Genomic DNA, 14,515 nt, shown 5'->3' on the forward strand with positions numbered 1-14,515 from the left:
TTCAGGGATTGGACTATTTCTCCTCAGGCTCTTCTCAATTTGAGAGTTTGTGTTGATAAGTCTGTCATTATTATGATAATTTTTCCTTTACTGGTGATCTGCTGCTTTTCTCTGGCTGCTTTTAATTCTTATGGTGGATTTCTGGAATCTTGATTATTATATGTCTGAGTGTAGATCTGTTTTGGTTGTAGGTGGCTGGAGTTCTGTATGCCTGTTTTATCTGGATATCATTTCTTTTTCCTATGCTTGGGAAGTTTTCCTTAATTATATCTGTGAATATTCTTTTAGTTCATTTGTGGTTAGTCCTGCTTCTTTGCTCATGTTTTTTATTCTTAAGTTATAAATCCTTCTGTCATTTTATAGCCTTTGAATTGTTTCTTCCTGGTTCCTTGTTGTTTTTAAGAGATCTTTTCTTTCACAATCATACATCATAAATCTCTCTTCAAGTTTCGAAAGGCTAACTTTAGTTTCTGTCAAGGCATTTTGCCAGCTCTCAATGGAGTTTTTAGTTTCCCGGTAGTCTCTTTGGATCTGTTTCATGTATTCTAGATTTTGTTTGTATTCTTCACCAAAGGTTTCTCTTCCTTGGCTTCACTCCATGCTGTGCTGCATCCTCCTGCCAAAGGCTCAGGACTCAACAATTCTTGTTATGGGCTTCAGCTGGACCTTGAATCACCTGACTCCAGGGCGCTCCCAGCACAGCACGGCGTAGGGCTCCAGCCCTCCACTCGTGTTTTTCCTTCCTCTGCAGAGGTAGATTTTAGCTTGATGTGGTTTTTCCACATCTAGATCAGCATCCTGCCTCTACAGAAAACTGCGCGGTGCCTGGCTTCGGTGCCCAGGTGTATGGTCCTCTCTGTGGCCTCCTCCGCGTGGCCAGGTGGCTCTGGCTGCTCTGCGGGGCCCTGAGACCCAATATCCAGTACTCACCGAGAGCCAGTAAAGCTGTCTTCCTTGGCTCCACTCCACCTGCACCGTGTCCTCCCATCTAGGGCCCGGGACTCACTGGCTCTCGTTATCCACAGCTGCAACCTCCGCACGGCTTTGGATTGTCCGACTCCAGGGCGTGCCCAGCCCAGCACAGAACGAGTCTCAGTAAGAGTGTCGGGCTTCAGCCCTCCACTGCACTTTTCCTTCCTCTTCCTAATTTTATTTTTCCCTTTGGTTTCCTCCTTGGTTAATAAGAATCGTTATCCAATCGTCTGGCCCTCTCCATGCTGTCAAATTCTGGCATCTGGACTGTTTTCCTCCTAGAGATTCTCTATCCAGCTTCCTAGCAAGCTGCCATTTTTTCTCCTCTCCCAACTTACTGTCTTCAGTGTAAGAGAATTTCTCAATCTGAGTTCTGAGAAACTGAAGCAGAGAAGATCTTTGTTCTTAGTCATTGTTCTCTCTAGGCAGGTACAATTATTTCCATATCAAATTAGCACAAATCCTACAGTGATCAAAAAACCATTGCATAGTGTGAGGGTCTCTTAGGGGCTTTCCTGTACAGGTTATCGATTGTAGAGTTCACAGACAGCAGCCCATCCAGCTAGGGCACACTCTGCAATGTCAATGTATGAAGGAGATAATGAAATATTTGACCTTTTTTATTATTGTTTACAGAAAGATTATATTCAAAAGAAAAAGGAACTATGGGGAATCTGTATCTTTATTGCAGCTGTTGACCTAGATGAGATGCCATTCACTTTTACTGAGCTGCAGAAAAACATAGAAACCAGGTAAGATTTCTTGTATAAATTAGGCCTCTTCTATTAAAGAAAAGTACTTTATGACTTTTCTCTTCACAGACTTTAGGAAATTAGTGAGAGATGCTAAAATTAAATAAAATATAAAAGACTTGGGTCAAACAATGAGTTGTCATTCTCTTATGGAGCTCTAAGTTAATTTATGCTGTACTTCTTAAAAATGTAATAGTTTGTATCCTGGGAAAATTTTTTTCCCCCTGGGAAAATTTTTATCTGTTAGTATTCATTTGTAGATTGTCTTAATGATAACTGTTGATAAACTGTATCAGAGATCAAGGATTTATAAAGTAGGCTTATATATTAAAATCTTAATAAAATTAGCGTGGGTCTGTTATAAAGGAGTTTAGGTAAGATTTATTAAAATTTAGGATTTTAATGTAGTAGGTATTATAATTACATTTTTGTGTGTGGGTGTGGTACCAGGGATTGAACTCACAACCTTGCACTTGCCAGGCAAGTGCTTATACTGCTTATGCTGCTGCTAACTCCCTAGCCCAATTACAATTATTTGTAGTATATCCACCATAATAGTTGACTCAATAGTAATTTAAATGTTTTATTGATCTTTTAAGTCTTGAAAGAATGTACTGTTTTGCGTCTAGTAATTCATGAACTTTATCTTACAAAACCTTCCAGGACTTCTGGTCATTCCCATGCAGCATGTTTACAAAACAGAATAACAAATAATTTTACTAGATAGGTGATTGTTTTGTTTTTACTTGAATAAAGCCCTCTAGAATTCAACCTAACTGATGTTTTATTTAAATTACATAAAATTGTTGTGTTTTTATAATTTTCTTTTTACTTTTAAATAAAATGTGTAGATATAATTTACCAAAAAAGTCTATCAGTAATATAAATAGTTCATAGACCACAGGCACTAATTCCCTCCTCTGTCCCTTTCTTGCTTTTTTCCCTTAAGTTACATACAGAAGAAGGCTCTGTTATTGGCAGTGCACAGCTGTCATGATACTCTGACAGATGTTACCGTGTACCGTATAAAGCAAGAGTGATTCTTTAATAAATGCTATTCTGCAGTTGAGTTTGCTTTCCCTCTGCACTGTGTTTATTTACTCATTTCTTTTTTCTGGTCAATGCCCTGATCTTCTCTATCCTGTAGCATTTCTACCTCTTTTATTTGCTTTTCCACATGACTTATTATGACTGTCCCCATCCATTTCATGTAATGGGAACTTTCTTTTTTTCTTCATAACTGGGAATTGAACCCAGAATCTCCTACGTGTAAGGCAAGTGCTCTACCACTGTGCTAAAACCCCAGCCCTGTTAATTTTATTTCAAGATAAGATCTTGCTAAATTACCCAGGGTGGGTGAACTTTTGATCCTTCTGCCTTGGTCTCCCAAGTAGAAGGAATTACAGACATGTGCCTCTGTGCTCAGTTTATGCAATGGAAACTTTTAATAACTTTTTTTTTTTTTTTGGTTCTTTTCTGTCTTACTTTATGGAAAGATTTCCCTGTGTTTCCCAGACTTTTTTCAAACTCCTGAAATCAAAGAACCCTCTTTCTCAGCCTCCAGAGTGTTACATCTAAAGGCTCGTGCCTCTGTACCTGGCTTTACTGGACAGCCTTTAAATGGGTTCAGTGACTAGTAATATTTGGTCCATTTAGCTGCTTTGGTAATTCCTTACTCAAACTTGATTAGAAATTATAGTATCAAATGTACCTGGAGATTGCAATTTTTAATACCCTAACAGAAAGTGTATGTATGGATGTCTCAAACATTGTTTTTAAGAAGAAAAACAATAATGAATGACTTAGAATAGTTATTTAAACAATTTAAAATGTTTGATCTTCTTTCCTTTCTCCTTTCCCCATTAATTGAATCCTGAATCTGTTTGTGGGGCAAAGAATGTCAGTGTGTGCATCTGTGGCATGGGAATGCCACGAGGCCCAGAGAAGCCGGAGTGGGATTGTCCTAACGTGGGCTGCTCCGGGTGAAGTGCCAGGAGATCAAGCAGGAGACGTGGGCAGTTAGATAGGGAATCACGGTGCAAGGCAGATGAGGAGAGCTGCGCACTGTGGGGGTCAGAACCATAGGAGGGTGAGGAAGAGGTCTACCCGAAGAGGCACGGAGTCCAGACGGGGAGACGGGGAAGGAGAACGTCCGCATCGGGTAGCAGGTAGTTTTGAGAAGAGTTACAGCTGCAGAAAGGGAAACACTAGCGTGAACCGCGTGATTTGTATTGGAATGAAATAAATGGATACAAACTTATGTTTTAAAAATTTGTTTTGTCTTTTGTTTTTTTTTGTTTTTTTTTTTTGCAGTGCTGGGATTGAATCTTTCTAGAAACTCATTGTTTTTTAAGCCTACAAACACAGAGTGACTCTTAATAGTGATTTTATACTGTGATACAAAAAGGTAGAAGAAAAGATTCAGAAAGCTAGCAGAAAAGATTTTGAATACTTTGGCCATAAAGAAGTGATAAATGGGACCGGGATATAGCTCAGTGGCATAGGGCCTGCCTGGCAAGCGCAAGGTTGTGATTTTGATTTCTAGTACCAGAAACATGAAACAAAACAAAAGTGATAAATTTTTAAAGTGATAGATATGTTTACATTATTATATAGTATATACATTTCTTGAAACATCATGTGGTACCCCATTGATATGCGTTTTAATGTATCAGTTAAAAATGAAGTTAACAACTCCACAAATAGATTTAGCAGTCAGTGTAGGTGACCTTTCATGACCCTTCTTATGTGCTCAGTCATAAATTGATGTAATATAGATATGTGGATAATGGATATAGATTAAAGTGCGTAGTTTTTAAAGTTTAAAATAAAATTAAAAACAATGTTACAGAATTTCAAAACAAAATAATGTTAATTGTTAATATATTACAAATCATTGTCTTCAAAGTAATTTAATTGCTCAGTTACAAGATATAGGCATGAAAAAATAATCAAAGTGCAAACTGTTCTTTTTGATGAACTAATAGAGATTAGTAGTATAGTTGTTTATTTGTGTATATATACACATATATTTTCCTTTCTTTCTTTTCTCCTTTTCCCCATCCCAGTTCTTTTCTTTTGAGCAGTTTCTTCTCCTTTCACTTTTACACTATCTATTGTACATTTTGAATCGTATTTTGTCAGGTTTTTACATTAGGGTGACAATGTGATATTTACACATGCATATCCAATTTATGTGTCTTAAGAAGTAGAGTCTGAAGTTGCATTCATGTACTTATATAAGCATATCAGTTAACAAAATTGAAAACATAATTAAAAGCTTTTCAACAAAGAAAATCCCAGGTCCTGAATGGATTCACAGCTGATTTCTACAAGAAATTTGGAGCAGATTTAATATCAGTGGACCTCAGACTCTTTAAAGAAATTGAAAAGAAAACAGTTCTCCCCAATTTATTCCTGGAGGCAAGTATTATTACTCTGATACCAAAACCAGAGAAAGAGCCAACCAAGAGAACTACAGACCAATCTCTCTAATGAACGCAAATGCAGAAATCCTCAGTAAGATTCTAGCAAACAGAATGCAGCTAATCATCAAGAAGATTATGCATTCTGACCAAGTCTAGGAATGCAGGGATGGTTCGACATACGCAAATCAATAAACCTAATACACCATATCAACTGAGCCAAAGACAGAAATCATATGATCATCTCAATAGATACAGAAAAACTTTTGATAAAGTCCATCACCTATTTATGATAAAAACCCTAAAGAATATTACAATAGATGGCCTTTCCTTCAATCTGATTAAAATTGTCTATGACAAACCAACAGCCTACATACCCAATGGACAAAAACTGAAAGCTTTCACTCTTAAATCAGGAACAGGACAAAGATGTCCACTATCACTGCTCCTATTCATTGTAGTTCTGGAAATATTAGCTAGAGAAATTAGCCAAGAGAGAGAAATAAAATGAATAAGGATAGGAAAGGAAGAAGTTAAATCATCACTATTTGCAGATGAAATTGTATTTTACATAGAACTCTACCAAAAGACTATTAGAGCTATAAGCAAATTCAGCAGTGTAGATGGATACATAGATTTTTTTCTTTTAGAATTTTAGCAAACTGCAATAAATACTTCCTTCCCAAGGACATGATAATGATTTGATATAATCTTTCAAATTAAATGCCTGTGTTTTGAAAATAAATTTTAAAAATTTATTGTTTCACTTTTTTACTGTTTCACTTTTGTTATTCTTTTCCTTTGTAGTGTCTATAAATTCTTTGATTTAGTGAAGGAAATTGATACCAGTACCAAAGTTGATAATGCTATGTCAAGACTATTGAAGAAGTACAATGTTTTGTGTGCACTATACAGCAAATTAGAAAGGTAAAGTAAGACTTTTAGTATTGTTTTAACCTGATTTTTCATGTCACTGTTTGGAGTTTGATATCATCTTGGAACTGTTATATATTTAGTAAAATTACTATTGTCTCTTAGATTTTCTTACAGTTTATCCTATTTATCCACTTGAGTGCATTCTGAATGCTTCCTCCAAAATTAATTGTTTTACTGTTATTTCTATAAACTTAAAAACTTAGTTCTCATTTCATTCTTATTTGTCTAGAGACTTCTAATTCTGAATAGTGATCTAAATTTTAACTCTATCCATGGCATTATTTAGTTTGAAAGAAATACATTTTGGTAATGGAAGATGTATGTTATTTGTACTAATAGTTTGTGACTTTGTGTTTCCACTGGAGTTCTAGAGGTGATTACATCATTACTATTAATAGGAGAATAATGAATAAATTTGAATTAAGTTTTGAAATACATTTTTCATCCAAACTTTGGTTTCCTAACCCAAGTGTTTTTGTTCTTGACATGACATGTGCCTGTTGCTATGTTTTGGGGTTCATTTCATATGAGTACACACGTATAAAAAATGATGCTTTACCTAAAAAAGCAGTTAGTTGTAGAATGGTAAGTGGGTGGATAGCATGTCCTTAGATATGCTGGAGAAAATGAGAATGAAGACAAAGCTGGAAAGAGGCATCTTCCCAGAAGCATATATCTGGACAATTTTTCTTTCCCTTTTCTTGGTTGGTGTATGACTAAAGTTTCAGCTGTCTGATGAGGAGATGAGAGAAGTAGACAGAAAGCCTCAGGGTTTTGAAAGAACGTCTTTTCTTAGGTTTATTTATTTTTGTTCTTTTTTGAGGAAGGTAGATTTTATTTCTGCACAGGAAAAAAGGAAAAATTTTAAATTATCAAATATAATACATAAGTAATTTTCATAAGAAATATAAACTAACTATAGAATATTTAGAAATTATAGAAAGTTTTAAATAATCAGCCAAAATTTCAGTTCCAGAGATAATCAATTTTTATGTTTTAAAATGTTTCTTCTTTTAGTGTACTGTTTTCCATCAAGTTGATGAGATTATTTACAGAATTTTTATCTTTTTGAAGTTTAACTAATCATGGTGATTCTTTAAATTGGCAGAAGCCCTTTAAATTTGCTTATAACCCTTAAATTCATAGGAGGGAGCTTATCATAAGAATATGATCCCAAGTATAAAAAGCTTTAGTTATTTCTTATTATTTAGGCCTTCCAAAATTAGAAACTACCTATTAATTCACAGTTGAAGTTAAAAAATGTACTATAAATTTAATTAAACATAAAATTATGTAAATATAAAGTAAATGTTAATGAGTATAGAAAAGTGTTTCTAGCATTAAATAAATAAAACAGATATGCTATGGTGATGACTGTGTGTGAGGAAAAAACTCAGACCACTAATGCATAGAATAAAATGATTGGAAAAAAGTTTTCCAAAAATGCAGGGGTTTTTTCCTAAGGAGCTTGTATTACTTTTGTCAGAAAGTAAGCAAAAATCTTTTTAAGCAAATTGTAAAGAAAATTATATTTTTTTACAGATTAGTACTAAAACATACAGTTATTAGGTCATTTCTAGATATAGAATTTTGGGACTGGGTGTGATTTGAGTTTAGTCCTTGTTTTTTCTTTTTTCCTACCACAATAATTTTAATTGAATACTTCTGGGTTATTTTCTGTGTTGTCTAAGATGAGCAATCTGCTTTGGTTTTAGCAGATTACATTTTACCTTTTTCTTTAGTCATGGTGTCTTCTGATGAGTTGTGTTTGATTCTTCTGGACGCTAAGGAAGGGTTAGAAAGAGATGTTTGAACAGGTAATTGTGGACTTCATAGTCCATTTGTTTTTAGGTAGTATTCCTTTTTTCAATGAACAGAGCACTGATAAGTAAGTAAGCCAATATTCTTTTTATGTTCAGATCCATGGTAAGATCTTATATGTATTTATTATATTTATTAGATATTTTGTGTCTATATTAGTAGTAGTATAGGCAGTCAGGAAGTGTAGGGAGAAAAGCATTATGAGAATTACCTAGATGATAGAAAATTCAGATAATAACATAAGAAACAAAAGTTAAATAATTGCAACTATTGCATATTGAAATCTGAATGTGTAAAAAAATCTATGGACAATCTGAAAAGCTCAAGATCTTCCTACATTCTACTGCCTGTTTTTTCTCAAAGGCATGCAACGATGTTTCCAGGTTAGTAAATAGGGTACTAGGTTTAGATAGGATACAAGATTAGAGATCCCAAAAAACTTTCCAAAAAGAATATGATGCCTTACCAAACAGTAGAATCTAAGGAAAGGTTTAACAGAGAAGAAAATACAGTCTTGAGTCAGATTTGAATTGTAATCTGGGCTCCTAACATGTAGCTGGATGATTGTGGATAAGTGAGTTACCTAATTTTAGTGCTTACTTTTCTAATGTATAAATCAAGTTGATAATAGTACCTCTATAATGCATTGTATACTTTAAAGAACCTACACTATGAACTGTTTTATTGCAAATTATTTACCAAATCACAACAGGCATGAACTGTCAGTACCTGGCTGTAAGATAATTATTAGGAATATAAAATTGTATATCAGTCTGAGCATCGAGAAGTTTATAGCAAATAAATAAATTAAGTAATTAAATAAATACAGGGCTGGGGCTTTAGCTTAGTGGCATAAACTCCTGCCTGGCAAGCACGAGGTCCTAAGTTTGATTCCGGTACCAAAAAAAGAAAAAAAATACAATAATGGATGTTCTGCCTTATATGTACCTTGTTCTAAAGAGTTATTAGATGATTACCTCTGATACCAAAGTGTGTTTACTGTAGGATAAACTTTATGAATGTATATAATTACTAATTAGTCATTAGTTATGATGTGATGCAAGGTTATACCAAATCACCAGTTAGGACATGTATATTGAGTGAACCTGTGGAATCTTTTTATAACTTGATATGACAATGAGGTGAAATGTTATATATTAGAGAAATGTGTTTTAACTCTGCTTCACAATGCTGTACATGTTTTTGTTTTTAAAATGCGCACATTTTTTTTTTTTTGAGGCAGTTTTGCTATGTAGTACAGGCTGGCCTTGAACTCATGGCAATCTTCTTGCCACAGCCTCCCAAGTGCCAGGATTATAAGCATGTGCCACCATGCCTGGCTGAAATGTACATTTCTTGAGATGAATGAAGTTTGATAAAATTGTTGTGAATTTTATATTATGGAAATATTTTTTAAAATCATAATGTTCATAAAATAATTTTTCCCTTTTAGGACATGTGAACTTATATATTTGACACAACCCAGCAGTTCGTAAGTAGCACAGAATGTTCTTACTTTTTAAAAGTTTTTTCTGGAATAATCTCAATATAAGGATAACATTAGAATTACTGTATTGATGTTAACAAGCCATTTCATAGATTAAGGCCATAAAGTCCTATATCAGATCTTTATCTTATAAAGAAATACGTGACCTGCACAACAAAGAAGAACAAATGTGGTGGAACTGGATTCAGTGACAAATTATTAGCAACTGTGGGAAATGCAACCAGTTGATTAATTCTTTATTGAGAGTCTGTCACAGACATGTTATTACAAGACCCAGAGCATTAATTTTGTGTAAGAATAAATATAAAGAATTACCTTAAAATTGCCAAATTTTAAAAAATGTATAGTCCATTCCATAACAGTATACTCATGTAGAGCTCCAGAGATTTTCTTTGGAAGCAGATGAGTAGTACAGATTTTTTTTTGCCCCATTGAAGCAGTAGTATTGAAGGTGGTTGATATAAAGAGGAGTTGTATGTTTATTAATTAATTTATGCATCTATTAATGCCAACAAGTGAATTAATAGAATTATTAAGGCAAAGTAATGAATTGGCAAACCAGAGTCACCCAGAACTTCATTTTTCTACTTATCATGTTGATTTTAATTAGAAAACAAAGAGCACATAAATATTAGGATAATTTGAAACCAAATACATTATAAAATGCTTTATCCTATAAATAATTTTAGATTAGAATTGGGGTATTCAGTGTTTCCTTTAAAAATATACTATTACATGGGCTGAATATATTACCTTGGTAGAAACACTGAGATGAAAAATAGGTTAAGGTACAAATCGTGCATTTAAAATAAACTGTATTCTACTATGCACTTAACTTAGGTCTATAATTAAAACAACAGAGCACCCCAAAGATTTAGTTAGAAAACTTTGTCAATATTAAATTTTTCTTTTTTATTCCTGCTTTCTATTTGTGTACTAGACTATCTACTGAAATAAATTCTGCGTTGGTGCTAAAAGTTTCTTGGATTACGTTTTTACTAGCTAAAGGTAAATTTACTATGTTTATTACATGCTAATGTTTCAGATGTAGTAAGTTATTGTTCTTTTGGATTAAGACAAAATTTTTATTTAGTTAATGCATCCCTCATACCATTCTCTGCATGGCTAATTAATCATTAGAAACTAGTTGTAATTCTGTAAATGCAAACAATTTTGAGGCTATTTCATTTCAAATGAGTGTTTTATTCTTCCTCCATTGCTTTTTTTCCTTTATTCATGTGAGGCTCGATACAGAATCCAGAACTTCACCCACGTTAGACAAGCATTTTTAACGCCGAACTGTACCCTAGCCCTCTTTTTTTTTTTAAAGAATATTTACTGTATTTTTAGAAATACTTGTTCAAGATAAATAAACAATAAAGTGTAAATAAAAATTACACAAAACCCACACAGCAATGATTTCATCATTAAAATTATGTGATTATTATTCTAGATGTATATATTTGTGTATCTGTTCTGATTAAACGGATGAATAGATTTCTAGGATCATCCTATGGTACTGTCTTTAAAAAGATATAAATTAATTTTATTCGAATTTTGTAGAAAAAAGAAATAAAAAATATTGCTAGGAAATAGACTTTTTGGTGTCATATTCCCTATGTTTGACATGTTTATGGATCATCTGGAGATTTTCTACTCAAAGGACAACTTGGCTGTGTGTGCTAATCATAAGTCATGTTTTGACTCTATTATTTTCTGGCATAACTCTTGAGAAATCCAAGGCTAGTTTATAGTTCTTTCATTTAGCTCCCTAAATATTTGAAGAGCTTTGACTTTCTACCTTTCTTTTCTAGGTTTAATATTGCCAGGATATCTCTTGATTTTTATTATTCTGCATTAGTTTTTCTTGGAACACCAAAATTCTTTTTAAACTTGAGATTCTGTTTTTTATTTCAGAGAAACCTTACTTAAAAAAAAAAAAGAAATTTCTCAGAGAAACCTTATACTATATTGTTAAATATTCTGTTTAATTAGATTATTGTTTACCATTTTAGGAACATTAACTACCTTATGTTGGATTGCTTTTGGCCTTCATATTATTTTTATCATAAGATTATAATTTTTTGTCTTTTTCTTATAAGTTGATTGTTTTTATCTCAACTCTTCTGTTTTGAGAAAAACTATTTAATGATAATATTTCATTCTTAATTTTTTCTTCCTTTGGCTTACTCCTTGTTTTTATATAATTTGAATTAAATTCTTAAGGCAAGACTTTGTAGTGGATTTTTTTCTGTTAGATTCTATTCTGCATTGAGTTTTCTGACCTTTTCCCCTTCCTGTATTGTTATTCTGTTTTTTTCTTTTCTGTACTATATTTTTATAACCATTATTTTCCCTCCTCTTGCTGGGGCTTTCTGTGGGTACCGCTGACTGTGTTGTTTCCTCTAATGTATGTGGGTGAAACCTCCCTTCACATACTTTGTACTTACTCTGTGGCTTGCTTGTGTTCCCTAAAAAACTACTGCGTGTTAAAAGGTATTTTATTACACCTTTTTCAGTTAGAAGATAGGAGAGAAAGTAGAATATTCATCTGGAGTCACGTAAGCCTTTGTTGTTCGGAGTTTATGAATCCTATAATTCTTTTTTATAACAAGATTATGTTGGGATTTACATTGTTCCCAGTTGACCTTAGTAAATGGCATCATTCATATTTATCAGTGAGCTACAGTTGTTTGCTTCTTCCATTTTATTCCTCTCTGAGAAATTTCTGCTTCTTCTAAATTAGAAGAGGAAAAAAAGATGAGGATTACTTCAGCATTACCCTCTAGATTGGTGCTAACACTCAATCAATACTTTTCCTTTTTCTGTGTTAGACATAGTATGTCATCTGCTCTTTCTACTGTTTTTACCTTAAAGTGTTCAATATGATTCTTTACCTCTCTGGTATTTCTTAATAACTTCTAAGTATTTTGCAAACAGAGTTGTATAGCCTGTCTATGGATCTAGAAAACTTGCCTAGTAGAGTTTTCTCTCATATTTTCTTCTCCTTCAGGATACATTGGGATTATTGCTGATTTAGCAGTATATTACCCTGAAGATGTGTATCAAATTAAACTTTTCTTAAAAATAATAGAGTCACAAAGAAATATGCAACACCTATATTTGATTTATTAATTATGTGTAGTTATGCTATTTCTTTTTTCAGGTATCTATTATATGCAATTATTTTTTTCAGAGTCCTTTAGTTGTCTGTATAATAATTTTTAGAGTTTTCTGTGAAATGGTTATAGATGACCTTACAATTATATCCTATTTTTATTATTTCTTAATGTCTTTGGTTAGTGTAATACTTTGGAGGCTGATCAAATTGAAAATATATGAGACTCATAAATTATTAGAATGAAAGATTTCATATATTGTACTTTTAAAATTATTATCACAAGTAGTAAATTCTGTTGCTCATCATACCAAAACTGGAAATATATTTTCAGAAAACAAAATGCAAATGATTTGAGACATAAGGAATGAATTATTATGGTAAATTAATACTCTATTCATTTATAACTTTATAATTTTAAAGTTTTAACTTTATATTTTTATTTATATGTTTTAAACCTGATTTATTTTTACAAAATATTTTTATGTCTGTATCATGTCTGTAATAATTATCAGATGAATGTATATAGAGCTATACGCATACTCACAATTTTCTTCTGACTTAAAGTTACTCATCTCTTTCTTTAAAGTATGTAAATTTTTTTCATTTTCAGGAGATGTATTACAAATGGAAGATGATCTAGTGATTTCTTTTCAGTTAATGCTGTGTGTGCTTGACTATTTTATAAAGCTTTCACCTCCTGTACTCCTCAGAGAACCATATAGTAAGTATTTTAGATAATTTATGCCCTTTCTACATTTTGTTCAGTAATGATTTATTGAATGTCTAGAAGACCCAGCATGGTTCTTCAATTGAGAAGACAATGATGAATCAGACATGGATTTTTCCCTTGTATTGCCAGCTTTCTGTTGTTTTAACACACACCCAAGATAATCAACTTATAAAGAGGAAAGATTTATTTTAGCTCAGGTTTTTCTTGTTCTAGTCCATGATCAATTCCTGTTGTTTTGGGCCTATGGCAAGGCAGCTTATCATGCCAGAAGCATGTCCTTGAGCAAAGCCATTCTTCTCATGACAGAGGAGTGAAAGATAAAAGGGTTGAGTTTTGTAATCCTCTTTAAAAGTATGCTGCAATGTCTGTAAGACCTCCCACTAGGTTTTACCTCTAGAAAATTTCCCCACCTTCCAACAGCAGCAAGCTGGGAGCCAAGCCTTCAACACATGCCCTTTTGGGACATTCCAGATCAAACTATAGCAGCCCTCCAGTAGAATAAATTATAGAGGGAAAAATAAGACATGTTAAATAAATAAAAGAGAACATGCTAATGAGCATTCTATGTCAAAATAAAGCAAATATTGTGGGAGTTTCAGTTAAGGTTCAGGGGGAAAGCACTCCTTGAAGAAGGGTGGGGAGAGTATTCACATAAAGAACAGCAAGAGAGGACAGAAGTGAGTGAAGCTAGTTGGAAAAGATTGGCTCACTTTATAGGAACAGCTGCCCTAAATTTTTTAGTAGTATTGGATACTACAATAATTATGTGACTTTTGATATATGAGCTGAAGTTGATACCGTATCAGTGAGTAATGAGATGGGAAATGTACAGTGTACCCTTGACTTAGGAACTCAAATTGTTTGCAAGGGCTGGTTGTAACTCAAGTTGGTTGTAAGTCAAGACTCTTTCCCAAAAGAAATAATGAAAATATCCATAATGCGTTACAAATCTCCCAAAGCACACCTTACATAATTTTCATAATATAGAGTGGTTATATAATGTGCATAATTTACTAGAAACAGCAATAGCTTTTGTAGTATATTCATTACAGGGTTTAAAATGTGCCTGGTTTACCAAAACAATAATTTCCTACTGTATTCACCATTCAAGCTGACATTTTTGCTTGCAGGAAGAGAGGATGAAATAGAAAGTGGTTATTTTTTGGAAAGAGTGGCCATTTCCATAAGAACAACAGGGATATGACTCTCTGGTGTCTTTTTCTGTCTTTGGGAGAATCTGTAGCCTTCTAG

General features: G+C 33.2%; 1 protein-coding gene across 6 annotated transcripts in view; it reads left to right on the top strand.

Moving 5' to 3' along the window:
- Rb1 (RB transcriptional corepressor 1) overlaps positions 1-14,515 on the top strand; it is a 193,152-nt gene that overhangs the window by 93,666 nt on the left and 84,971 nt on the right. For all 6 annotated transcript variants that reach the window (XR_010041829.1, XM_063232783.1, XM_063232780.1 and 3 more), the window contains 5 exons: positions 1,609-1,724; positions 5,957-6,076; positions 9,360-9,398; positions 10,354-10,421; positions 13,145-13,255. Coding sequence is in view for 5 of the 6 variants with exons in the window: in XM_063232780.1 (XP_063088850.1) it covers positions 1,609-1,724; positions 5,957-6,076; positions 9,360-9,398; positions 10,354-10,421; positions 13,145-13,255 (454 nt within the window). In the remaining variant the exon portion in view is untranslated. The remainder of the gene's footprint in view (positions 1-1,608; positions 1,725-5,956; positions 6,077-9,359; positions 9,399-10,353; positions 10,422-13,144; positions 13,256-14,515) is intronic.

Source organism: Cavia porcellus, unplaced genomic scaffold (assembly GCF_034190915.1).
Source record: "Cavia porcellus strain 051 isolate PalLab524CR breed Dunkin Hartley unplaced genomic scaffold, mCavPor4.1 scaffold_21, whole genome shotgun sequence".
Lineage (NCBI taxonomy): Eukaryota > Metazoa > Chordata > Mammalia > Rodentia > Caviidae > Cavia > Cavia porcellus.